This window comes from Dromiciops gliroides, assembly GCF_019393635.1.
Source record: "Dromiciops gliroides isolate mDroGli1 chromosome X unlocalized genomic scaffold, mDroGli1.pri SUPER_X_unloc_3, whole genome shotgun sequence".
In the NCBI taxonomy this organism is placed as follows: domain Eukaryota; kingdom Metazoa; phylum Chordata; class Mammalia; order Microbiotheria; family Microbiotheriidae; genus Dromiciops; species Dromiciops gliroides.
In genome coordinates, this window is record NW_025316799.1 from 1 (window position 1) to 25,009 (window position 25,009).

Below are 25,009 nucleotides of genomic sequence, written 5' to 3' on the forward strand. Positions count from 1 at the left end.
AGCGAGAGAATGCGACAGAGAGAGTAAGAGAGAGACCTAGGGAGAGGGAGAGGCAGGCAGACAGACAGACAGACAGACAGACAGACAGACAGAGAGACAGAGAGACAGAGAGACCGAGAGAGACAGAGAGACAGAGACAGAGAGACAGAGAGAGAGAAGTCTCCTTGGGTTCTCCCTGTAGAAAGACCGCAGGAAGACTGCATGCCAAGGGCCATATTCATTCCTTTTGGCATGAGCAAGCCCCTCCTGGCGGCCAAGAGTTGACCTCCCCACAAGATTCCTAGGCGCTTCCCAGCAATGGCAAAGAAGGAAAGGGCTGTAGCAATTGCATCTTCAGACGGGCCACGTACACGCCAGACCAATTCTTTTCTTGCAGAGGCGGCTCAGCAAAGATTTGCTCAGCAGGCCCTCTGCTGTCAGGGCGTTCCCAAGCAATAGAAGCACAGCGCAGTTACGAAGCAGTCCACAAGGGATCGCATGTCGTTGGATCCTGAATTGTGGAAATCTTGCATCTCGCCCCTGTGGTCTCACCTGTTTATGGGCTGGCGACTCGAGGATTCTGGGCAATTGCCCGAAAGCCGCTTCTGGCCTTTCCGAAGAGGGAAGCTGGAAACTCTTTTCTCTGGCGTTGCTTCAAGGAAAATGGGCTTGCGCTGCCAATGGTCTTAGGGCTCCAGACCACTTGTCCAGGCAAGGCGCTGACAGGGCTTTCCTGCAGAGAAGCTCCAATTGCTTCTGGGCCCTGCCGAGAAGAAATGGGCTGGCAGAGCCGGGCAACTCTCAAGGTCCCAGGGGAAGTGATCGCTTCTGGCCCAATGACGTTGGAAGTTTGAGGAGTGCAGTTATTGGCCGGCCGTTGGGAGCAGCACAGCACGATAGACGCCTGGGGCCCTGCCGACACGTGTTCCCTGATTCTTCGAAGCACCAGGCAATTGGGACTGCTGCAAAGCGGAAGGATGTTTTCGGCCTCCTCGTCCCCTGAAGAACTTCCCGAAAGCTCTCCAAGAACCCCGGTTTTCCCGGATCATGTCCTGCCTCAGGATCCTGCCTCCTTCTGCCAGGGCAAATGTGCCGTGTCGCTGACTGTAGCCGAGGCCAGACATGGACGTCAAGGACGAAGGCGGCTTTGGGGACTGTCCACGCTCTACACTTTCCAGGCAGATGACCGGGAGCATTGGACTTGTCGATTTGAAGGGCTGCCATTGTCCTCAGCCAAATCTCTCCAGAAAACTCTCTGCCTTGTGGACAAAGGTTTGCCGTGTTGCTCAGAAGACCAAGTGACCACCGACGGTTCGCACGGGCTTCAACTCGAAGCACCAAGGAACACTTGTCCCGAGGACACCCGCACAGCGAGCCATTTCACCGAATTCGGGACCGAGCTGCACTCCTAGCCCCCGGCCCCACATTTGCTGTCAAGCCTTCTAGGGCAGCAACTTCATCCCGATCCTGAAACACTCTGCCTCCGTGGCAAACCCACGTTTCCCACACCACCACCGAGGCGGCAACAATGCCCCGGCCAGTTCCCTGGACAGGGCTGGTCTAGACCAGAAGGAACTGGCGCGCAAGACAAGTCTCCTTAGGACACCTGGAAGCCGTTCCAGGAACTGATGCTCAGGGAGAAGAGCAAAACCAGGAGAACACTGTCCACACGGTGTCATCGCGCACAGTACAGACTTGATGCTTCTCCCATGAGCCAGCACCCTTCCGAAGGATTCAAGATGGAAAATGCTCTCCAAAGCCAGGAAAAGGACAGTGGCATCCAGATGCAGAGGGCACCATACCTTGACGACCTTTCCCTATGGGTTTCTTGCCGTGTCTCCCTTGAGTTCAAATGCATCTTTCACAGCAGGACGAATGCAGAATTGTGTCTTATGTGATTGTGCATATCGAAGCCATCACGGAAGGCTCCTTTTCTTGGGGAGTTTCGGGAAGGCAGGGTGAAAGATCGGCAACTGGAAATCTTAGCCAAAGAATTGTCGACAAAGATTTCTACCTGTACGCGGACAATAATGCAATGCTGTTCCAGAAATGGAGGCAGAGAGAACGATGGAGAGCGAGAGAATGCGACAGAGAGAGGAAGAGAGAGACCTAGGGAGAGGGAGAGGCAGGCAGACAGACAGACAGACAGACAGACAGAGAGACAGAGAGACAGAGAGACCGAGAGAGACAGAGAGACAGAGACAGAGAGACACAGAGAGAGAAGTCTCCTTGGGTTCTCCCTGTAGAAAGACCGCAGGAAGACTGCATGCCAAGGGCCATATTCATTCCTTTTGGCATGAGCAAGCCCCTCCTGGCGGCCAAGAGTTGACCTCCCCACAAGATTCCTAGGCGCTTCCCAGCAATGGCAAAGAAGGAAAGGGCTGTAGCAATTGCATCTTCAGACGGGCCACGTACACGCCAGACCAATTCTTTTCTTGCAGAGGCGGCTCAGCAAAGATTTGCTCAGCAGGCCCTCTGCTGTCAGGGCGTTCCCAAGCAATAGAAGCACAGCGCAGTTACCAAGCAGTCCACAAGGGATCGCATGTCGTTGGATCCTGAATTGTGGAAATCTTGCATCTCGCCCCTGTGGTCTCACCTGTTTATGGGCTGGCGACTCGAGGATTCTGGGCAATTGCCCGAAAGCCGCTTCTGGCCTTTCCGAAGAGGGAAGCTGGAAACTCTTTTCTCTGGCGTTGCTTCAAGGAAAATGGGCTTGCGCTGCCAATGGTCTTAGGGCTCGAGACCACTTGTCCAGGCAAGGCGCTGACAGGGCTTTCCTGCAGAGAAGCTCCAATTGCTTCTGGGCCCTGCCGAGAAGAAATGGGCTGGCAGAGCCGGGCAACTCTCAAGGTCCCAGGGGAAGTGATCGCTTCTGGCCCAATGACGTTGGAAGTTTGAGGAGTGCAGTTATTGGCCGGCCGTTGGGAGCAGCACAGCACGATAGACGCCTGGGGCCCTGCCGACACGTGTTCCCTGATTCTTCGAAGCACCAGGCAATTGGGACTGCTGCAAAGCGGAAGGATGTTTTCGGCCTCCTCGTCCCCTGAAGAACTTCCCGAAAGCTCTCCAAGAACCCCGGTTTTCCCGGATCATGTCCTGCCTCAGGATCCTGCCTCCTTCTGCAAGGGCAAATGTGCCGTGTCGCTGACTGTAGCCGAGGCCAGACATGGACGTCAAGGACGAAGGCGGCTTTGGGGACTGTCCACGCTCTACACTTTCCAGGCAGATGACCGGGAGCATTGGACTTGTCGATTTGAAGGGCTGCCATTGTCCTCAGCCAAATCTCTCCAGAAAACTCTCTGCCTTGTGGACAAAGGTTTGCCGTGTTGCTCAGAAGACCAAGTGACCACCGACGGTTCGCACGGGCTTCAACTCGAAGCACCAAGGAACACTTGTCCCGAGGACACCCGCACAGCGAGCCATTTCACCGAATTCGGGACCGAGCTGCACTCCTAGCCCCCGGCCCCACATTTGCTGTCAAGCCTTCTAGGGCAGCAACTTCATCCCGATCCTGAAACACTCTGCCTCCGTGGCAAACCCACGTTTCCCACACCACCACCGAGGCGGCAACAATGCCCCGGCCAGTTCCCTGGACAGGCCTGGTCTAGACCAGAAGGAACTGGCGCGCAAGACAAGTCTCCTTAGGACACCTGGAAGCCGTTCCAGGAACTGATGCTCAGCGAGAAGAGCAAAAGCAGGAGAACACTGTCCACACGGTGTCATCGCGCACAGGACAGACTTGATGCTTCTCCCATGGGCCAGCACGCTTCCGAAGGATTCAAGATGGAAAATGCTCTCCAAATCCAGGAAAAGGACAGTGGCATCCAGATGCAGAGGGCACCATACCTTGACGACCTTTCCCTATGGGTTTCTTGCGGTGTTTCCCTTGAGTTCAAATGCATCTTTCACAGCAGGACGAATGCAGAATTGTGTCTTATGTCATTGTGCATATCGAAGCCATCACGGAAGGCTCCTTTTCTTGGGGAGTTTCGGGGAGGCAGGGAGAAAGATCGGCAACTGGAAATCTTAGCCAAAGAACTGTCGACAAAGATTTCTACCTGTACGCGGACAATAATGCAATGCTGTTCCAGAAATGGAGGCAGAGAGAACGATGGAGAGCGAGAGAGAGAACGAGAGAGTGCGACAGAGGGAGGAAGAGAGAGACCGAGGGAGAGGGAGAGAGAGACCGAGAGAGACAGAGAGAGAGACAGAGACAGAGAGAGAGAGAGAGAGAGACAGAGAGAGAGACAGAGACAGAGACAGAGAGACAGAGAGAGAGAGAGAGAGAGAGAGAGAGAGAGACAGACAGACAGACAGACAGAGAGAGAGAGACAGACAGACAGAGAGACAGACAGACAGAGAGACAGAGAGAGAGAGAGGGAGAAGTCTCCTTGGGTTCTCCCTGTAGAAAGACCGCAGGAAGACTGCATGCCAAGGGCCATATTCATTCCTTTTGGCATGAGCAAGCCCCTCCTGGCGGCCAAGAGTTGACCTCCCCACAAGATTCCTAGGCGCTTCCCAGCAATGGCAAAGAAGGAAAGGGCTGTAGCAATTGCATCTTCAGACGGGCCATGTACACGCCAGACCAATTCTTTTCCTGCAGAGGCGGCTCAGCAAAGATTTGCTCAGCAGGCCCTCTGCTGTCAGGGCGTTCCCAAGCAATAGAAGCACAGCGCAGTTACGAAGCAGTCCACTAGGGATCGCATGTCGTTGGATCTTGAATTGTGGAAATCTTGCATCTCGCCCCTGTGGTCTCACCTGTTTATGGGCTGGCGACTCGACGATTCTGGGCAATTGCCCGAAAGCCTCTTTTGGCCTTTCCGAAGAGGGAAGCTGGAAACTCTTTTCTCTGGCGTTGCTTCAAGGAAAATGGGCTTCCGCTGCCAATGATTTTAGAGCTCGAGAGCACTTGTCCAGGCAAGGCGCTGACAGGGCTTTCCTGCAGAGACGCTCCATTTGCTTCTGGGCCCTGCCGAGAAGAAATGGGCTGGCAGAGCCCGGCAACTCTCAAGGTCCCAGGGGAAGTGATCGCTTCTGGCCCAATGACGTTGGAAGTTTGAGGAGTGCAGTCATTGGCCGGCCGTTGGGAGCAGCACAGCACCATAGACGCCTGGGGCCCTGCCGACACGTGTTCCCTGATTCTTCGAAGCACCAGGCAATTGGGACTGCTGCAAAGCGGAAGGATGTTTTCGGCCTCCTCGTCCCCTGAAGAACTTCCCGAAAGCTCTCCAAGAACCCCGGTTTTCCCGGATCATGTCCTGCCTCAGGATCCTGCCTCCTTCTGCAAGGGCAAATGTGCCGTGTCGCTGACTGTAGCCGAGGCCAGACATGGACGTCAAGGACGAAGGCGGCTTTGGGGACTGTCCACGCTCTACACTTTCCAGGCAGATGACCGGGAGCATTGGACTTGTCGATTTGAAGGGCTGCCATTGTCCTCAGCCAAATCTCTCCAGAAAACTCTCTGCCTTGTGGACAAAGGTTTGCCGTGTTGCTCAGAAGACCAAGTGACCACCGACGGTTCGCACGGGCTTCAACTCGAAGCACCAAAGAACACTTGTCCCGAGGACACCCGCACAGCGAGCCATTTTACCGAATTCGGGACCGAGCTGCACTCCTAGCCCCCGGCCCCACATTTGCTGTCAAGCCTTCTAGGACAGCAACTTCATCCCGATCCTGAAACACTCTGCCTCCGTGGCAAACCCACGTTTCCCACACCACCACCGAGGCGGCAACAATGCCCCGGCCAGTTCCCTGGACAGGCCTCGTCTAAATGAGAAGAAACTGGCGCAGAAGACAAGTCTCCTTACGACACCTGGAAGCCGTTCCAGGAACTGATGCTCAGCGAGAAGAGCAAAACCAGGAGAACACTGTCCACACGGTGTCATCGCGCACAGGACAGACTTGATGCTTCTCCCATGGGCCAGCACGCTTCCGAAGGATTCAAGATGGAAAATGCTCTCCAAAGCCAGGAAAAGGACTGTGGCATACAGATGCAGAGGGCACCATACCTTGACGACCTTTCCCTATGGGTTTCTTGCCGTGTCTCCCTTGAGTTCAAATGCATCTTTCACAGCAGGACGAATGCAGAATTGTGTCTTATGTGATTGTGCATATCGAAGCCATCACGGATGGCTCCTTTTCTTGGGGAGTTTCGGGGAGGCAGGGAGAAAGATCGGCAACTGGAAATCTTAGCCAAAGAACTGTCGACAAAGATTTCTACCTGTACGCGGACAATAATGCAATGCTGTTCCAGAAATGGAGGCAGAGAGAACGATGGAGAGCGAGAGAGAGAACGAGAGAGTGCGACAGAGGGAGGAAGAGAGAGACCGAGGGAGAGGGAGAGAGAGACCGAGAGAGACAGAGAGAGAGACAGAGACAGAGAGAGAGAGAGAGACAGAGACAGAGAGAGAGACAGAGACAGAGACAGAGAGACAGAGAGAGAGAGAGAGACAGACAGACAGAGAGAGAGAGACAGACAGACAGAGAGACAGACAGACAGACAGAGAGACAGAGAGAGAGAGAGGGAGAAGTCTCCTTGGGTTCTCCCTGTAGAAAGACCGCAGGAAGACTGCATGCCAAGGGCCATATTCATTCCTTTTGGCATGAGCAAGCCCCTCCTGGCGGCCAAGAGTTGACCTCCCCACAAGATTCCTAGGCGCTTCCCAGCAATGGCAAAGAAGGAAAGGGCTGTAGCAATTGCATCTTCAGACGGGCCATGTACACGCCAGACCAATTCTTTTCCTGCAGAGGCGGCTCAGCAAAGATTTGCTCAGCAGGCCCTCTGCTGTCAGGGCGTTCCCAAGCAATAGAAGCACAGCGCAGTTACGAAGCAGTCCACTAGGGATCGCATGTCGTTGGATCCTGAATTGTGGAAATCTTGCATCTCGCCCCTGTGGTCTCTCCTGTTTATGGGCTGGCGACTGGACGATTCTAGGCAATTGCCCGAAAGCCTCTTTTGGCCTTTCCGAAGAGGGAAGCTGGAAACTCTTTTCTCTGGCGTTGCTTCAAGGAAAATGGGCTTCCGCTGCCAATGGTCTTAGAGCTCGAGACCACTTGTCCAGGCAAGGCGCTGACAGGGCTTTCCTGCAGAGAAGCTCCAATTGCTTCTGGGCCCTGCCGAGAAGAAATGGGCTGGCAGAGCCCGGCAACTCTCAAGGTCCCAGGGGAAGTGATCGCTTCTGGCCCAATGACGTTGGAAGTTTGAGGAGTGCAGTCATTGGCTGGCCGTTGGGAGCAGCACAGCACCATAGACGCCTGGGGCCCTGCCGACACGTGTTCCCTGATTCTTCGAAGCACCAGGCAATTGGGACTGCTGCAAAGCTGGAGGATGTTTTCGGCCTCCTTGTCCCCTGAAGAACTTCCCGAAAGCTCTCCAAGAACCCCGGTTTTCCCGGATCATGTCCTGCCTCAGGATCCTGCCTCCTTCTGCCAGGGCAAATGTGCCGTGTCGCTGACTGTAGCCGAGGCCAGACATGGACATCAAGGACGAAGGCGGCTTTGGGGACTGTCCACGCTCTACACTTTCCAGGCAGATGACCGGGAGCATTGGACTTGTCGATTTGAAGGGCTGCCATTGTCCTCAGCCAAATCTCTCCAGAAAACTCTCTGCCTTGTGGACAAAGGTTTGCCGTGTTGCTCAGAAGACCAAGTGACCACCGACGGTTCGCACGGGCTTCAACTCGAAGCACCAAAGAACACTTGTCCCGAGGACACCCGCACAGCGAGCCATTTTACCGAATTCGGGACCGAGCTGCACTCCTAGCCCCCGGCCCCACATTTGCTGTCAAGCCTTCTAGGGCAGCAACTTCATCCCGATCCTGAAACACTCTGCCTCCGTGGCAAACCCACGTTTCCCACACCACCACCGAGGCGGCAACAATGCCCCGGCCAGTTCCCTGGACAGGCCTCGTCTAAATGAGAAGAAACTGGCGCAGAAGACAAGTCTCCTTACGACACCTGGAAGCCGTTCCAGGAACTGATGCTCAGCGAGAAGAGCAAAACCAGGAGAACACTGTCCACACGGTGTCATCGCGCACAGGACAGACTTGATGCTTCTCCCATGGGCCAGCACGCTTCCGAAGGATTCAAGATGGAAAATGCTCTCCAACGCCAGGAAAAGGACTGTGGCATACAGATGCAGAGGGCACCATACCTTGACGACCTTTCCCTATGGGTTTCTTGCCGTGTCTCCCTTGAGTTCAAATGCATCTTTCACAGCAGGACGAATGCAGAATTGTGTCTTATGTGATTGTGCATATGGAAGCCATCACGGATGGCTCCTTTTCTTGGGGAGTTTCGGGGAGGCAGGGAGAAAGATCGGCAACTGGAAATCTTAGCCAAAGAACTGTCGACAAAGATTTCTACCTGTACGCGGACAATAATGCAATGCTGTTCCAGAAATGGAGGCAGAGAGAACGATGGAGAGCGAGAGAGAGAACGAGAGAGTGCGACAGAGGGAGGAAGAGAGAGACCGAGGGAGAGGGAGAGAGAGACCGAGAGAGACAGAGAGAGAGACAGAGACAGAGAGAGAGACAGAGACAGAGACAGAGAGACAGAGAGAGAGAGAGAGAGAGACAGACAGACAGAGAGAGAGAGACAGACAGACAGAGAGACAGACAGACAGACAGAGAGACAGAGAGAGAGAGAGGGAGAAGTCTCCTTGGGTTCTCCCTGTAGAAAGACCGCAGGAAGACTGCATGCCAAGGGCCATATTCATTCCTTTTGGCATGAGCAAGCCCCTCCTGGCGGCCAAGAGTTGACCTCCCCACAAGATTCCTAGGCGCTTCCCAGCAATGGCAAAGAAGGAAAGGGCTGTAGCAATTGCATCTTCAGACGGGCCATGTACACGCCAGACCAATTCTTTTCCTGCAGAGGCGGCTCAGCAAAGATTTGCTCAGCAGGCCCTCTGCTGTCAGGGCGTTCCCAAGCAATAGAAGCACAGCGCAGTTACGAAGCAGTCCACTAGGGATCGCATGTCGTTGGATCCTGAATTGTGGAAATCTTGCATCTCGCCCCTGTGGTCTCTCCTGTTTATGGGCTGGCGACTGGACGATTCTAGGCAATTGCCCGAAAGCCTCTTTTGGCCTTTCCGAAGAGGGAAGCTGGAAACTCTTTTCTCTGGCGTTGCTTCAAGGAAAATGGGCTTCCGCTGCCAATGGTCTTAGAGCTCGAGACCACTTGTCCAGGCAAGGCGCTGACAGGGCTTTCCTGCAGAGAAGCTCCAATTGCTTCTGGGCCCTGCCGAGAAGAAATGGGCTGGCAGAGCCCGGCAACTCTCAAGGTCCCAGGGGAAGTGATCGCTTCTGGCCCAATGACGTTGGAAGTTTGAGGAGTGCAGTCATTGGCTGGCCGTTGGGAGCAGCACAGCACCATAGACGCCTGGGGCCCTGCCGACACGTGTTCCCTGATTCTTCGAAGCACCAGGCAATTGGGACTGCTGCAAAGCTGGAGGATGTTTTCGGCCTCCTTGTCCCCTGAAGAACTTCCCGAAAGCTCTCCAAGAACCCCGGTTTTCCCGGATCATGTCCTGCCTCAGGATCCTGCCTCCTTCTGCCAGGGCAAATGTGCCGTGTCGCTGACTGTAGCCGAGGCCAGACATGGACATCAAGGACGAAGGCGGCTTTGGGGACTGTCCACGCTCTACACTTTCCAGGCAGATGACCGGGAGCATTGGACTTGTCGATTTGAAGGGCTGCTTCTCGCTCGGCCTGGTCCTCTGCCAAATCTCTCCAGAAAACGCTCTGCCTTGTGGCCAAAGGTTTGCCGTGTTGCTCAGAAGACCAAGTGAGCACCGCACGGTGCGCATGGGCTTCAACTCGAAGCACCAAAGAACACTTGTCCCGAGGACACCCCCATAGCGAGCCATTTCCCGGATTTCGGGACCGAGCTGCACTCCTAGCCTCCGTCCCCAGAATTCCTGTCAAGCCTTCTAGGGCAGCAACTTCATCCGGAACCTGAAACTCCCTGCCTCCCTTGCACTCTCCCCTGTTTCCCACACTGCCACCTTTCCAGGAGAAAAGCTGGAAGCTCTTTTCTCTGGCGTTTCTTCTTTTTTTCTTTCTTTCTTTTTTTACATATAAGGTATTTTATTTTTTCTGTTACATGTAAATATAGTTCTCAAGTTTTGTTTACACAACCTTTACAATTTCAGATTTTTCTCCGCGGCTCTCCTCCCTCCCCCCTTCTCTAGATAGGTAATCTGATATAGGTTATATCTATATATACATATAGATATACATACATATAGACATAAATATCTATACACACACATATATACACATAATACCAGTAATCCTATTTCTGCATTAGTCCTGTTATAAGAGAAAAATATCAGAGAAATGATGAAAAACCTCAAAATAGAAAAAAATAACAGCACCAAAAACAAAAGAAACTGTACGGTTCATTCAGCATCTATACTCCACAGTTCCTTTTTTTTTTTTTTCTTGGATTTAGAAATCCTCTTCTATCCTGAGTTCCCTGGAACTCTTCTATACCATTTCATGGTTGAGAAGAATATAGTTCATCAAAGTATATCAACACTCAATGTTGATGATACTGTGTATAATGTTCTTCTGTTTCTGCTCATCTCACTCATCATCAGCTCACAAGACCCTCCAGGTTTCTCTGAACTCATCATTTCTTACAGCACAATAGTATTCCATTGTATTCATATACCACAACTTGTCTAGCCATTCCCCAATTTATGGGCATCCCCTCAACTTCCAATTCCTTGCCACCACATAAAGAGCAGCTATAAATATTTTTGTAAATGTGGGTCCCTTTCCCCTTTCCATGATTTCTTTGGGAAAAAGACCTAAAAGTGGGATTGCTGGGTCAAAGGGTATGCACAGCTTTATTGCCTTTTGGGCATAATTCCAAATTGCTCTCCAGAATGGTTGGATCAGTTCATAGCTTCACCAACAATTAATTAGTGTTCCAATTTTCCCACAGCTTCTCCAACCTTTATTATTTTCCTTTTTTGTCATTTTAGCTGATCTGATAGGTGTCAGGTGGTACCTCAGAGTTGTTTTCATTTGCATCCCTCTAATCATTTGAGATTTAGAGCATTTTTTCATATGGGAGTAGATAGCTTTGGTTTCTTCATCAGAAAACTGCCTGTTCTGATTATGAACTTTTCTAAGGATCAGTTTGTTTGTCTCATTTCTACTAAGGAATCATTATTTCATCAATCTCAGGACAACTTCCTCATCCTCTTCCAAGGTGAATTCCACATGATGTTTTAACACCACCCCCCAAACCAAATTAGACTGGATTCCACATCATCACTTTTCTAAAATTAAACCATCTTAGGGGCAGCTAGGTGTTGCAGTGGATAAAGCACCAGCCTTGGATTCAGGATGACCTGAGTTCAAATCTGCCCTCCAGCACTTGACTCTTACTAGGTGTGTGACCCTGGGCAAGTCACTTAACCCCATTTGCCTCTAAAAAAAAATTAAACCATGTTGCTTCCAAACTGAATGTAAACACCCAGCACCATTCTGGGTTGTTGTTTTTTCAAAATGCCCCTCCTCCCCCAAAAAATGCCTTTCCATCTTGTTAGGGTTAGTCTTCAAAACTATATTAATTAGGCTAATAATAATTCTTCATTTACTGACTTTCAGTTAGTGCTGAGAGAAAGCATTATATTTGCACCCTTCTTAGAGCCCTTAAGGCAGAGTGATTCTGGTTTCAGGCCTAACAGCTTTGTGGCCCCAAACCTCCCATCAGGGGGCTACTCAGCACAAGAGTCTTCTAGCTTAGGCTCCTGGGCCTTAGGCCTGAGCAGGGCCTGAAGAAGGGCCTGGATTTTGTGGGAGTTGGGCTGGTCTGGGAGTTCACCTTGAGGTGCCCAAGGTGGTCTCCACTTGACTCAGAGCTCAAGCCCTAACTTCAGTTTTGTTTTGACAAGTGTTAACCTGGAAATTAAGGAAACAATCAATATAGGAGAAATAAGGTCTTTAATCGGGGCAGAGGAATTATAGCTTATGGTATGGCAAAGCTCAGAAGCTAGGAATACCCAAAGATGGGAACAGAGGACAGGGTTTTTAATGGGGTAACAGAACAAAACAGAACAAAAGGGAACCAAAAGTTTGCTCCAGAGTGACATATAGCTAATTAATGTAAATGAACCTTTGACAAAAGAAATAGTAGAACTGCTCCTAAGTTAAGTATAGTAGTTACTGACTCTGAATAGAAACTACTTAAGCAGGTGGACCCTTTTTACATAATAATTTAAAGTCCAGGGAGTAAGGTGGGGAGCATTGGGAGGGGACAAGTTGCTTGGGGGAAGGTCCAAAAGTCCATCAAGAGTCTGGAAATGACAAAGACAGTCAGCCCCAGGCAATTCACTTGCCTGGGAAAGAGGGGACTGGATGGGGAATCAGTTCTCAGTAAATTTTGTAGTTCTCAGGACCTAAGGCTGTAATCTTATTGGTCCTACCCCAAGACAGGTTTTCTTTCTTGAAGAGTTATGTATGTTAACACAGTATTGTTCTGAGGGGAGTGGGGGCGGGGTGACCCTCTTGCCCAGAGGAGGTTAAGGACTGGTACCATAATTTGTAAAATCTGATTGGTTAACTGGTACCACCTGATGGGTTCTCAGGTTGTTGCTGTTATTATGTACAAATTGTATCTGTAATAACTGTGTTAACCTGGAAATTAAGGAAACAATATAGGAGAAATAAGGTCTTTAATCGGGGCAGAGGAACTATATAGCTCGTGGTATGGCAAAGCTAGGAATACCCAAAGAAGGGAACAGAAGACCGGGTTTTTAATGGGGTAACAGAACAAAACAGAGGGAACCAAAAGATTGCTCCAGAGTGACATATAGCTAATTAATGTAAAAGAACTTTTGACAAAAGAAATAATAGAACAGCTCCTAATGTAAGTAAAGGCCTTACTGATTCTGAATACAAACTACTTAATGTAGGTGGAGCCTTTTTACATAATAACAAAGTCCAGGGAGTAAGGTGGGGAACATTGAGAGGGGATAAGTTGCTTGGAGGAAGGTCCATAAGTCCATCAAGAGTCTGGAAATGACAAAGACAGTCAGCCCCAGGCAATTCACTTGCCTGGGAAAGAGGGGACTGGGTGGGGAATCAGTTCTCAGTAAATTTTGCAGTTTTCAACTGTAATAACTGAAATGTAAATGAGGGGTATCAAAAATGCCTTAATGTGATTGGTCAGAGGGGACCCCTTGAGGGGTATAAATAGAGGTGAGGGACCTCACTTCAGTGCACTCTCTGGCAAATTCAGAAGAGTGCCATCTTCACAAAGATGAATAAAGCCTTCACTCACCAACTGCTGCCTGCTTGGGATTTTTGAACAGCCTGTCTTTAGCCCTGCAGCTGGAGGAAGCCCTTCAGTCAGTGAGCAATGAATTGAACATTGGGGTAGGGACTTCCTTCTGTCTCTGTACTGATGGCCAGCTTCATGTCAGGCAAATCTTGCACCCTGAAGCTTCCAAAAAGAATGTATTATTGCCTGAATGCTTCTACTCCTTTTTTGATCTCCAGAAAGAATTCAAGAAGTGTTGCTCTGATTCACCTGATATTGACAAATTGGATGTTGCAGCAATAACAGATTGCTTGCATCTTGAGAAGAGTGTTTGAACCTCCCGATATGGAGCCTCAGAAGTTGAAGATATGGGGAATGTTATTCTAACAATGATTTCAGAACCATACAATCACAGGTTTTCAGATCCAGAGAGAGTGAATTACAAATTTGAAAGTGAAACTTGCAGCAAGATGGAAGTGGTGGATGATAACACTATCATCAGGGCAAGAGGTTTGCCATGGCAGTCATCAGTCCAAGATATTGCAAGATTCTTTAAAGGCCTTAACATTGCCAAGGGAGGTGCCGCACTTTGTTTGAATGCCCAGGGTCAAAGAAATGGAGAAACACTGGTCAGGTTGGTAAGTGAAGAGCACAGAGACCTTGCACTGCAGAGGCATAACACCACAAGGGGAATCAGTACATTGAGGTTTACAAAGCAACAGGTGAAGATTTCCTTAAAATTGCAGGTGGTACTTCCAATGAAGTAGCCCAGTTTTTGTCTAAAGAGAATCAGGTCATTGTCCGAATGCAAAGACTTCCTTTCACCGCCACAGCAGAAGTATTGGCTTTCTTTGGACAGCATTGCCCTATCACTGGGGGGAAGGAAGGTATCCTATTTGTCACATATCCTGATGGGAAGCCAATGGGGGATGGTTTTGTCCTGTTTGCTTGTGAGGAATATGCACAAAATGCACTGAGGAAACACAAAGACTTGCTGGGTAAAAGATACATTGAACTCTTTAGGAGCAAACTACTTCATGCTGATGTGGGGGGGGGGTCGAAGAAATCATGGCACAAGGGAGGGGGAGGGGAGAGAAGTGGAGAAGGACTGGAGTGCGCAGAGCTGTGATTTTGTGATCTGTGATCACAGAGCTGTGATGGCCCCGGCAGTGATCCCAAAAAGCACCACCGAGTAACCAGGAGAGGCCATCATGATGATAGATGGGGAGGGGGAGAAGGGGGTCTTGGAAGTGCTGAGGTGGTGAAGGAATTGTGAAAAGAAAACCCGATGCCAAGTGTGAGGGGAAAAATTCATCCTCTTCTCAATAATTCTCAGTTACTCAGCATCGAGGTGACAAAGGCTTTATTTTCTTCTCATGAGAAGGAGGCACCCTAGTGTGCAGCTAGTGGATGCCCAGAAATGGGGCTTGCAGGCCCTGTTTTATACCCTAGTCCCGGGTTACAATCTATGTGGAAAAACTAGCTAATCGGAACTCAGTATTCCCACCCCTCTTCCTTGTATGGGCATAACTCAGGAGTGGACCTTATACTTCCTTATATGGACAGAACTCTGGAGAGGACCTAATTGAGACCAGGGCTCCTTGAACCATGTGACCTTGCTAACCTGAGGGGGAGGAAGAGATCTGAGACCTTTGTCCTACAAACAGGTCAGGGGAGTATGACTTATATCCACATTGAGAGGAGACAACTACCCATTTCTCACACCAAGCCCTTTTACAAAGAGAGAGAAAAAAAATCCATCCGCCTCCTCGCCATCACTGGTGCAAACAGCAGTGCAACCACCCTATCCCACACCTGACTGTGCTATACACCCAGGGCAGGAGGGAGGGGGTGTAGGGGAAGGAAAGTTCCACTTATCTACTCTTAGAGCTGTGAACTGATCCAAAACTTTTGGAGAATAATAAAGTCTAAAAGGCTACCCTTTGACCCAGCAATACCACTACTAGGTCTGTATCCCAAAGAGATATTCAAAAGTAGTTATATTAACTACAATTGTGACAAAAGTTTCCAGGATGAGATGTAGATGTGTGTGCACACACACAAACATATATTGTGAGATATATTGAACTGATTCCCCACCCAGTCTCCTCTTTCCCAGGCAGGTGAATTGCCTGGGGCTGACTGTCTTTGTCATTTCCAGACTCTTGACAGACTTATGGACCTTCCCCCAAGCAATTTGTCCCCTCCCAATGTTCCCCACCTTACTCTCTGGACTTTATGTTATTATGTAAAAAGGATCCTCCTACATTAAGTAGTTTCTATTCAGAGTGTATGATATGATTATGTATTTGAGTCAGATTAAACTCTGAGGATGGGGTTTGGAAGGTACCCAGCCCTGCCCCAGTATAGTTTGTTTAGAACTTTATTGCTTGTCAAATTCTCACTGTCTCCTTTAAGTTTTATTGCCAATTAACATTGTTTTTACTTCTGCTCAGTCTCCCCACTTGTCAGCTACATATTAATTTTGTCTGCAATCCATCATATGTCAGAACCCCAGTCAGTGGGTCAGGGAGTTTGCCCACCAATTCAATACTCGGGACTCAAGAAGAAAGGATGGGACTCGGCACAGGATGCAGCAATTGAGTTGAGACCAGATGTTAAGTGACATTGTTTTTTTTTCTCAGAACAGAATCCCCTTGGCCCTGGGGTCCCAACAATGGATTATTCTTTTTCTTCCCAACATAACCGAAGATAAATTTTAACCCTGTCATCCTTATCTTTAGAGACAGGGGCCTGGAGAGGGGAGTCAGTGGGAACTGTGAGATCTGAAACATCTGACTCTCACTCCCCTGTTTCCTTTTCCTTTGGTTTGACCTTGTTCCCCCTCCCCTTTTCCCCCTTGTTCCTGGAACACGTATGCATGTCTCCATACATTGATCACGAGCTGAACACGCACCATGGGTGAGACAGGATTGGATGTTAGATTGTGAGCTCATCCACCCTTGGTGTACGTGGGGACAGTCCTTTTCAAGATTACTATAAAAGCCTAGAGGATTGGGCATATCTTTGCAAGACTTCAATGTGTAATTGGGTTTTGCCCGTCCTCATGAGGATGTAATAAATCTGTCTCTGCTTGACTTGGTGGTCTTCTTGAGTTATTTGGGTAAACTGAGGCAGTTTGCTCCATACAAGAGTCAGTAACTACTATACTTAACTTAGGAGCTGTTCTATAATTTCTTTTTTCAAAGGTTCATTTATATTAATTAGCTATACGTCACTCTGGAGCAATCTTTTTGTTCTGTTACCCCATTAAAACCCTTTGGGTATTCCTAGCTTCCGAGCTTTGCGATACCATGAGCTATAGTTCCTCTGCCCCGATTAAAGACCTTATTTCTCCTATATTGATTGTTTCCTTAATTTCTAGGTTAACATATGGGGGCTCTTTCTGGGATTTGAAGACTTCATGCCCAGCCAGCCACCGTTTTTGACCTCCGGATGCTTGGTGCCTGCAGGAATCTTTTGTCTTCCAGTCTGGACTCAAATTCGGAGGCCTGGCTTGGGTAAGGGTCTCTCAAATTCAGAACTTGCATCCTTTTCACTTGAGTTCCTAAAAAGCTCTTTGGTTGGGGGTCTGGTTATGTCCATGGATGATTTTTGTTATGGGTCCATTCTGACAGGTCCCCCAAAAGGGGATGGCTGCAGGTTTTTATGGACCATGTGTTGCCACTCCCACAGGTCCTGGAAAGGACAGCTGCCGGGTTTTGTTTTCAAATCATCTACCACGTGATTGCAAGTGCTAGCAGAATTCAAGTCTGACCCACAACACTGATGGCCACAGTGGGGTCACTCCTTTTTGAGTTTGGTCTTGATTCTGCCAGCTAAAGGCCCTGAGTGGAACTTTGTTTTTTTCTTTTTTTCTTTCTCTTTTTTCAATGGCATTTTGAATCAATTAAGTGAGAATCTGTATCTGAACCCTCCTCCCTTTAAAAAAAAAAGAGAGAGGAAAATAGGATTTTTGATAGGACATTTTATCCCTTAGAAAAAGGTTTAATTTTATTTAAAAAAATGTTTTTTGATCTGGCTCAAATTAATAGGTCTTTGAAGATAGAGGAGAACTCAATTTGTGCATGCTAAATTATTTTAAGAATATTTACCATTATTTTGGTGTCTGTCCTTGTAGAATGCTATTTGTGTTAAAATGTTCTATATGTGTATATGTGTGTCCCTTACTTTTCAAGCTGAGTCCTTTATCTTGCACTATGTTAGCAATCCTCTTTGCCACTCAAACAAAGTAGAATTGTCATAAAGGTAATTTACACAGAGGCAGTTAGACAGAAATTTGTTCAAACTTTAGTTGAGAATTGATCTTCAATATTAGTTTAAATCCAGGTTTTATGAATCCCCAAATCAAGGTTAATCAGGTTCTTTTTAAATTTGGGGAACTATCTGGCTTCTCAAGTCACCAGTGTTTATCACCAGGTAAAAATGAGTTCATTGGTAATAATGGTTTGATATTGAGATGCTAACAGATGGACTTCAGATAAATTGAGAATTTTAATATTTGGGAATAGTTCCAGTTGTAACTGAATTTATTTGTCCTAGTTTAAGTGAAATATGTCTTTTAATAAGATGTGTGGGGTTTAAAGTCGCCATTTATTTTGAGATTTGCATTAAGAAAGTTGTTTAAAAATTTGGATCTGGAAATTTGTTAATTGTTAAAGCAAGTTACTTCAGCTTATCAATCTAATGTGGGTATTTGATAATTTTAGAGTATTCTTTTGGGTTTATAAATTGTTATATAAGTGCAATTGTTAAAATGTCAAATACTAAACTTTGTTTAGAAATGCAGTACTACTGTGAATTCACAAAAGAGGTGATCTCAAAGTCTGGGTTCAAGTTCTCCCTCTTTACTGTTTTCTTCAAACTTCACAGATATTTCAAGTTTTCATACCCCTGGCAATTCAATTATTATTATGGCTTTATATGATTAATAACTTTTAATTTATCTTAAGTTTTATTTCAAAATAGGATATTCAACTGTAATTTGTTTTACTATCTGGTGTTTTAACCTTTTTCTTTCCCTTAATATTCTATTTCATTGATAGGATCACAAACTTCCATAGCATTCATCTACCTTTTAAGTGTTGTCCTAAGTATATTAATGGTATTTTTAGGCAAAAAGTGTGAATTATCAGAGTCAACCTGAATGATATGATTACTGTTACAATGTGTCTGCCCAACTTCTAGGCTGTGACTTTCACCAGATATATAGAACTCTTATTCTCTCCCCATAATGATATCTAACTCTCCCATCTTTCTAAAAAGCTCTCTACTTTCCCCCATACCCTGACAGTTCCTGTCTTAATCTGCTCTTCCCCACCCCTAGAAGAAGTCCCATCCTCCTATCCTCCCTCTGGGCATTTAATTCTTCTTAAATTGGAAAAGTTCTTAATGTCTCTCTGATCCAGATTCAGTTGGATCCCTCTAAACCTCTTCCTTGAATCTCATTCTATCCCCTTTTCCAGAGGCAATTATTAGCATTAGGCTTCTTATTGAGGACTACCTATCCTTTACTCTTTTAGCTCCCTGCAATTCCTCTTTCTTGAGCTCATGTGACTGCTTGTCCAAGACCTGAGCAGTGAATGTTCCTGTGATTCCTAGAGCATCTGTGGTTCCTAATGCTTATACTCTCCTGAATATAATTCCCCATGATTCCACTATTTTCACCTTTGATTTCTCTAGTGCCTTTTTCAGTGGGTCCTTTGGTGTGAATTGTCAGTTTTTACTTTTTTACTTTACCTTTACCTGGGAAGGCCTGCAGTTACACTTGGACTATTCTGCTTCTGAAAGTCCTTCCTACTTTTCACAAATTTTAAAAGCAGACCTTGCTCCAATTTTCAAAAACTGGCTTCATATTTCTCACCTCATGCCATAAAGTATCTTGCTCTCAGGTTTTAAGTTTTTAGGACATCTGATATTAGTCAATAGTAACAGTGCATAAGTAAGATCTTAATAAGAAAACATATTCAACTTACACTCATATTCAAATTAATAACCCTTAGAAGAAGTTTGAGCTCCCATTAAGTCACATAGATCAGAAGCCACCCTACTCTTTAGATACCAATTGTACTGCTATTTTTTGCACTAACATAGAACTGGGACACTTGTGATCTTAAACATACTTAAAAAAATGAACCCAAACAGAATTATATGCTGGCTTTACAAACCTTTGTGTCATTTGCTTAGTGATCCCAAAAACATAGTGAGAAAATAAAAGCCTTTAACTTGCATGATATTATGCTGTTGACTCTTGTGTAGAATGATTGGTTAAACATTATTTTCTAGGTGAAGTCTCACCAGATCAGCTGAGAGAGAAAATTTTGTTAGATTTCATTCATGGTTGACTTGCAAAGCCAAACTGGTTTGGGAGGATTAAGAAGATGATACATCAGAGGACTATGGAGAAAAAAAAAAGTATCACTGCTGGTATCATGAAAATGATCTTGGATAATTTCTTGGAAAGGAGTGCTCCAGAGAGAGACAGAGACAGAGAGACAGAGATGGAGACAGAGAGATGGATGTTCAATTAGGAGTCTTACTGGCAGCCTTCCCAGACATTTATGTCAAAGATGAGTCACGGGTCCTGTCTTGAACCTCCAAGAAAATACAAAAACTTTGATGCCAACATGAATCAAAATGGAATGCAAATGAATAAAGTATAGAGAGTGCCCCAGTCCACTGGGTGAACTTCTTCATCTGGCATAGACCTGGGCTCTCAACCTTTTCTCTAAATACTTGTCCCTTCAAAGAAATGCAATATCCAAATCAGTCACTGGATGTCAGCAAAGATAGAATTATATTTTCTTTCTTGAGAAATCAGTCACCTATTTGGGAATGTGGAACTAGGGCCTGAAAACCAAATCAATGAAAAGCATTAAGGTTAAGAAAAGGGCTTGTATGGTTTAGCAACAAGGTTAGTGAGAGATGACACCAATGGGAAGAAGTGAAGAGTGAAGCTAGCCAAAAGGGCTAGCCAAAAAGAGTTTGACTAGGACAAGGAAGAGGGGTAATACTAAAACCAGTAGCAATGCAAAGCCATTTTAGGGAAAGTATCATTGTAGAATTTTTCTGGGGAGTTAGAGGTTTTTGAAAGTCTTGGCACAGTTAATCAAAACAAAAAAAGATCTAAAAGAGGAGAAATATCTTGTCTCAGCTTATCCTCTTTCCCTTGAAACATAGGGTGTATCAGCCTGAATTCAATGCATATGCTGAACTATCTCTTTATCTTCTGTGGAACAAAGGGGAATTTGGGTGGCTGGGAAAGTTCTTTATTTGCCCTGCCTACTGACCTAAAACTGGAATGAAGATTGAACAAGCAGGGTCTACCAATTTTAGGAATGAAGCTTCATTAGAAATGTGGATTAGAAAAGGGAAAAAGAAGATTTGAAGAAAAAATTAAGAAAATCATGAGGCACTTTCACAAATTTCTCTGAGAGCAGGGACAGCTTGAGTGAATGTGGGGTGCTGTTAAAACACAGCTAACCATTCTCTGTGTTGCACAGCTCTAGTGCTAGCAGTTTGAGTGTTTCCAGCTTAAGTGTTGGCAGCCCTAGTGTTGCTAGAGGGGTGCTGTTCAAAAATCCCAAGCAGGCAGCAGTTGGTGAGTGAAGGCTTTATTCATCTTTGTGAAGATGGCACTCTTCTGAATGTGCCAGAGAGTGCACTGAAGTGAGGTCCCTCACCTCTATTTATACCCCTCAAGGGGTCCCCTCTGACCAATCACATTAAGGCATTTTTGATACCCCTCATTTACATTTCAGTTATTACAGTTATTACAGATACTATTTGTACATAATAACAGCAACAACCTAAGAACCTATCAGGTGGTACCAGTTAACCAATCAGATTTTACAAACTATGGTACCAGGCCTTAACCTACTCTGGCCAAGAGTGTCACCCCCCCCCCCACACACACACACTCCCACCCCCACTCCCCTCAGAACAATACTGTGTTAACATACATAACTTTTCAAGAAAGAAAACCCATCTTGGGGTATGACCGATCAGATTACAGCCTTAGGTCCCAACCCTATGCTGGAGTATTAATTAGCTATATATTACTCCTGAATAATCTTTTGGTTCCCTTTTTGTTCTGTTACCCCATTAAAAACCCTGTCCTCTGTTCCCATCTTTGGGTATTCCTAGCTTCTGAGCTTTGCCATACCATGAGCTATAGTTCCTCTGCCCCAATTAAAGACCTTATTTCTCCTATATTGATTGTTTCCTTAATTTCCAGGTTAACACTGCCTAGCTGCCCTGGTCATTGTGTCTCTATGTTTCTACAGGCTTGTTGGGTGTGTAACGATTGGAATAACGCCACCTGCTGCCACCTGCTGGATACTTACTGTAGAAGAGTTCTGCCCATGAAGGGAAGGTCTTTGAGGGCAAGACCAGGAGCCAGTCTCTTCCTTCCTCCTCCCACTAGTCCACGTCACTTCCTGACTCCTGGTCTTGCCCTCAAAGACCTTCCCTTCATGGGCAGAACTCTTCTACAGTAAGTATCCAGCAGGTGGCAGCAGGTGGCGTTATTCCAATCGTTACAGGTGCCAAACCTTTATTTCATTTTGAGAAACATAAAATATTGAAAAGCTACCTTGTGAGAAAATGCCAAGGTGACAGAGGATCCTGAGACTTTAGTAGCATATCCATGAAGGATTCTGTTGAAAATAGACATCTGTGCAGGATTTGTTAAATGACCTGTGATACCTTTTCTTGCACTGAGATGTGACCGAGGCTATTCTCTCCACCTTGTTGTGATGGACCCAATTTGTTTGTTTGTATTTTTGTGGAACAATGAGGGTTTGCCCAGGTCAGACAGCTAGTAAATATCAAGTGTCTGAGGCCAGATTTGAACTCAGGTCCTCCTGAATCCAGGACCAGTGCTTTATCCACTTCACCACCTACCTGCCCCCAATGAAACTAGATTAAAGCAGGATTTGCGAATTGACCAGGAGAACAGGCAAAGATGCTTAAAAGACATCGAATTTTTGTCTTTCTTTTTAAACTAGTTTTTTTTTCAACAAATATTTACATTATTTTTTCCAGGTATGATATAGGGAAAGCGATAGGAGAAAGCATGTGGGTCCTTAGGATTCCTCTGTAAAGAATTACACTCTCGCACAAGACCTAATCAGGAATAAGAGAACAGGTTTATTGGGGTACAAGAGAAACCAGCCCGGAGGAAGGTTTTGCCAGAACAAAATGCTTCCCCCCAACTGACTTGTGGGGTGCCATTTTATAGGGTTTCGATGGGGGGTGGGTAAGAGTCTCTTATTGGGTGAGGGGCTGGTGGTCTTCCCGAGTTGCGCTGTGGTAGGAAGAATCCCTCATGAGAGATCTGGTGGTGGGTGTCAACTTTGTCCTGATGGGTCTAAGCAGTCTGCTGATGGGCGGTTCCAGGTGGTCTTCTCCTGGATTACCTCATCCAGATGCTTAGGAGGACTGGAATGTGGGGTGATGGTACTGGAGCATGCTCAGTTCAATCTGTGCTGCTTATCTCTGTTAGGTGTGTGTGTGTGTCCTTGATTGTGTTCAAGGAGAGGCCTACTTGATTTCAAGGGAAAACCCCTGAGGTTTCAAGGAAGAGGTTCCTTGAACCCCACCAGAGAATTGTTGGGGTGACCGGGGCCCATAATCCTCCCATGACAGGTACATGTAACAGAAGTTTGCAAGATTCATTTTCATAAGTTTTAGAGTTCCAATTTTTTTCCCCATGCTCCCTCCCTTTCCTCCTCCCTACAAAAGACAGCAACAAAGTTATGTATGTGCTCTTTTTATCAGTTCTTTCTGTGGGGGTGGATAGTAAGCTCACAAAGCCTTTAAGCAGCTGCCAATGATCTGAGAAAAAAATTTTGAACAACCTGGGGGTTCTCCTTATTCTTTCACCCACCATATTCTAACCTAACTTCCTCTTCCATTCCAAACCATAGGAAGCCTTCCTTCCCATGATTGCCAGTTCTTTCTTTTTGAAGACTGTCCCTATTTAAGAAATACTGGGTGAGGACAGCAGAAATTTTCCTAGACCCATGAAAAGCTTCATTTCATTGAGAAGTTTAACATCTACTCCAGATTGTCTATTGAAGTCAATATCACAACTTTTATTTCAAGGAAAAATCAAGTCTTTAGATCATGGCTCATGGAAGTATGGCTTCTCACCCCTTCGGTCTCTCCTGTATTTGACCAGCCAATGGCCAGGTTCTGGGCAGTGATGGACAACAGGTTCTGTCCTTTCCCAGGAGGGAAGCTGCAAACTTTTCCATCATTTTGCTAAATGGAAAATGGCCCCAAGTGGAAAATGGTCTTCCTGGCTGGAGACAAAATGGCCTGCAAACAAGGGGACAGTGCTTTCCTGCAGAGAAGTTCGAATTGATTCTTGGCAGTCCAGAGAAGAAATGGGCTTGCTGAGTTGGGGAACTCTCCAGGTGAGATGAGAAGTGGTCACTTCTGCCCCAATCACGACTGAGGTTTGGGGAGTCAAATCAGCTGCCTTCTTTGGCTACTTGATACAGGCCTTTCAGAGATCCACAGGAAGATAGACACCTGGGGCCATCCCAACACTTGATCCCTGATTGCTAGAAAAAGTAGGCAATTGCCCCTGCTGGAAAGCAAAAGTGTTGTGGGCCCCTTCTTTGGGTGAAGAACTTCCAGAAAGCTCGACCCAGAATCCAGGTTTGCAGGAATCAAGGCCTTGCTCAAAAGGCTGCATCATCTTGCAAGGCCAAATGTTCATTTGAGCTCACTGCAGCAGCCATCAGACCGAGAAGACAAGGACTGAGTAGGCTTTTGAGAGTGTCCAGCCTCTGCCATTGCGCTTTTGCGGGGAAAGTGGCAAATGGGAGGAGAGCCGGAACCCAAGATCTCCTGCCCGACGAGCCCTGTGGTCTAGGGCAGGTCTGATGATCATTTAAGAGGTCTTTTGGACCCCTGCTGAGAGCGCTCCAGGGGAGTGTGCTGCATGCTTCTTGAAAGTCAGATGACCTGGACTTTGGGAATTCTCGCCTGCAAGGGACACTCAGTCTGCTGGGCACCCTGTCCAATATCTCCAAAAAAAAGCTCTTTCATCTTGCCAAGGGTTTGCTCCATTGCACACAATATGAATGGACCTCTGAAAGACTACCATGGGCTGTAGGTCTCTTCACAAAAGAATCCATCTGCTAGCACACCAGCAGAACTGGTCATTTCAACTAGTTCTGGAAAGATCTCCATTCCGTGCCCCCGCTCCCAGAATTCCCGTCAAGCTTGTTACAGGAGCAAGATCCTCCAGCACTTCCAGCACTCTGCTTCAGTGGGAAGCCCACTGTTCCCACATGGCCATGAAGGCCACAAGAAGTCTTTCATTGAGTGACTTCAAATGGTCAGGATTCAAGCCTGAGCTGAAACTTGCTTTCCTGCTTCATGGAAATGGCATTGGAAGTGGCATAAAAAGAATGCCACAACGACTCTGAAAATGCCTCTCCCAAAGGAGGCAAAACTTGGGTGCCACAGAAGACACCCTGTGACATCTGGAAGCACTTCCATGAACTGCTGTTCAGAGAAGTGAGAAAAACCAGAAGAGCATTGTACACAGCATCTACAACATGGTGTTGTACAATGGACATTCAGGAACTGTGCTGGCCCATGGGAAAAGCATGTTGAGAAGCATCAAGTGTCTCATATGCGCGATGGTGTGTAGAGTATTCTCCTGGTTTTGCTCTTCCCCCTGAGCATCAGTTCCTGGAAGGGCTTCCAGGTTTCC

General features: G+C 47.0%; 1 protein-coding gene across 1 annotated transcript; it reads left to right on the plus strand.

Moving 5' to 3' along the window:
• The first annotated feature begins 9,430 nt into the window (after nucleotides 1–9,430).
• LOC122734267 (epithelial splicing regulatory protein 1-like) lies at nucleotides 9,431–24,171 on the plus strand. The gene is given in 7 exon segments (XM_043974973.1): nucleotides 9,431–9,762; nucleotides 13,307–13,929; nucleotides 13,932–14,299; nucleotides 14,405–14,526; nucleotides 16,674–16,775; nucleotides 16,893–17,025; nucleotides 23,914–24,171. Coding segments are annotated over 7 exon segments (1,938 nt in total).
• Nucleotides 24,172–25,009: the final 838 nt, after the last annotated feature.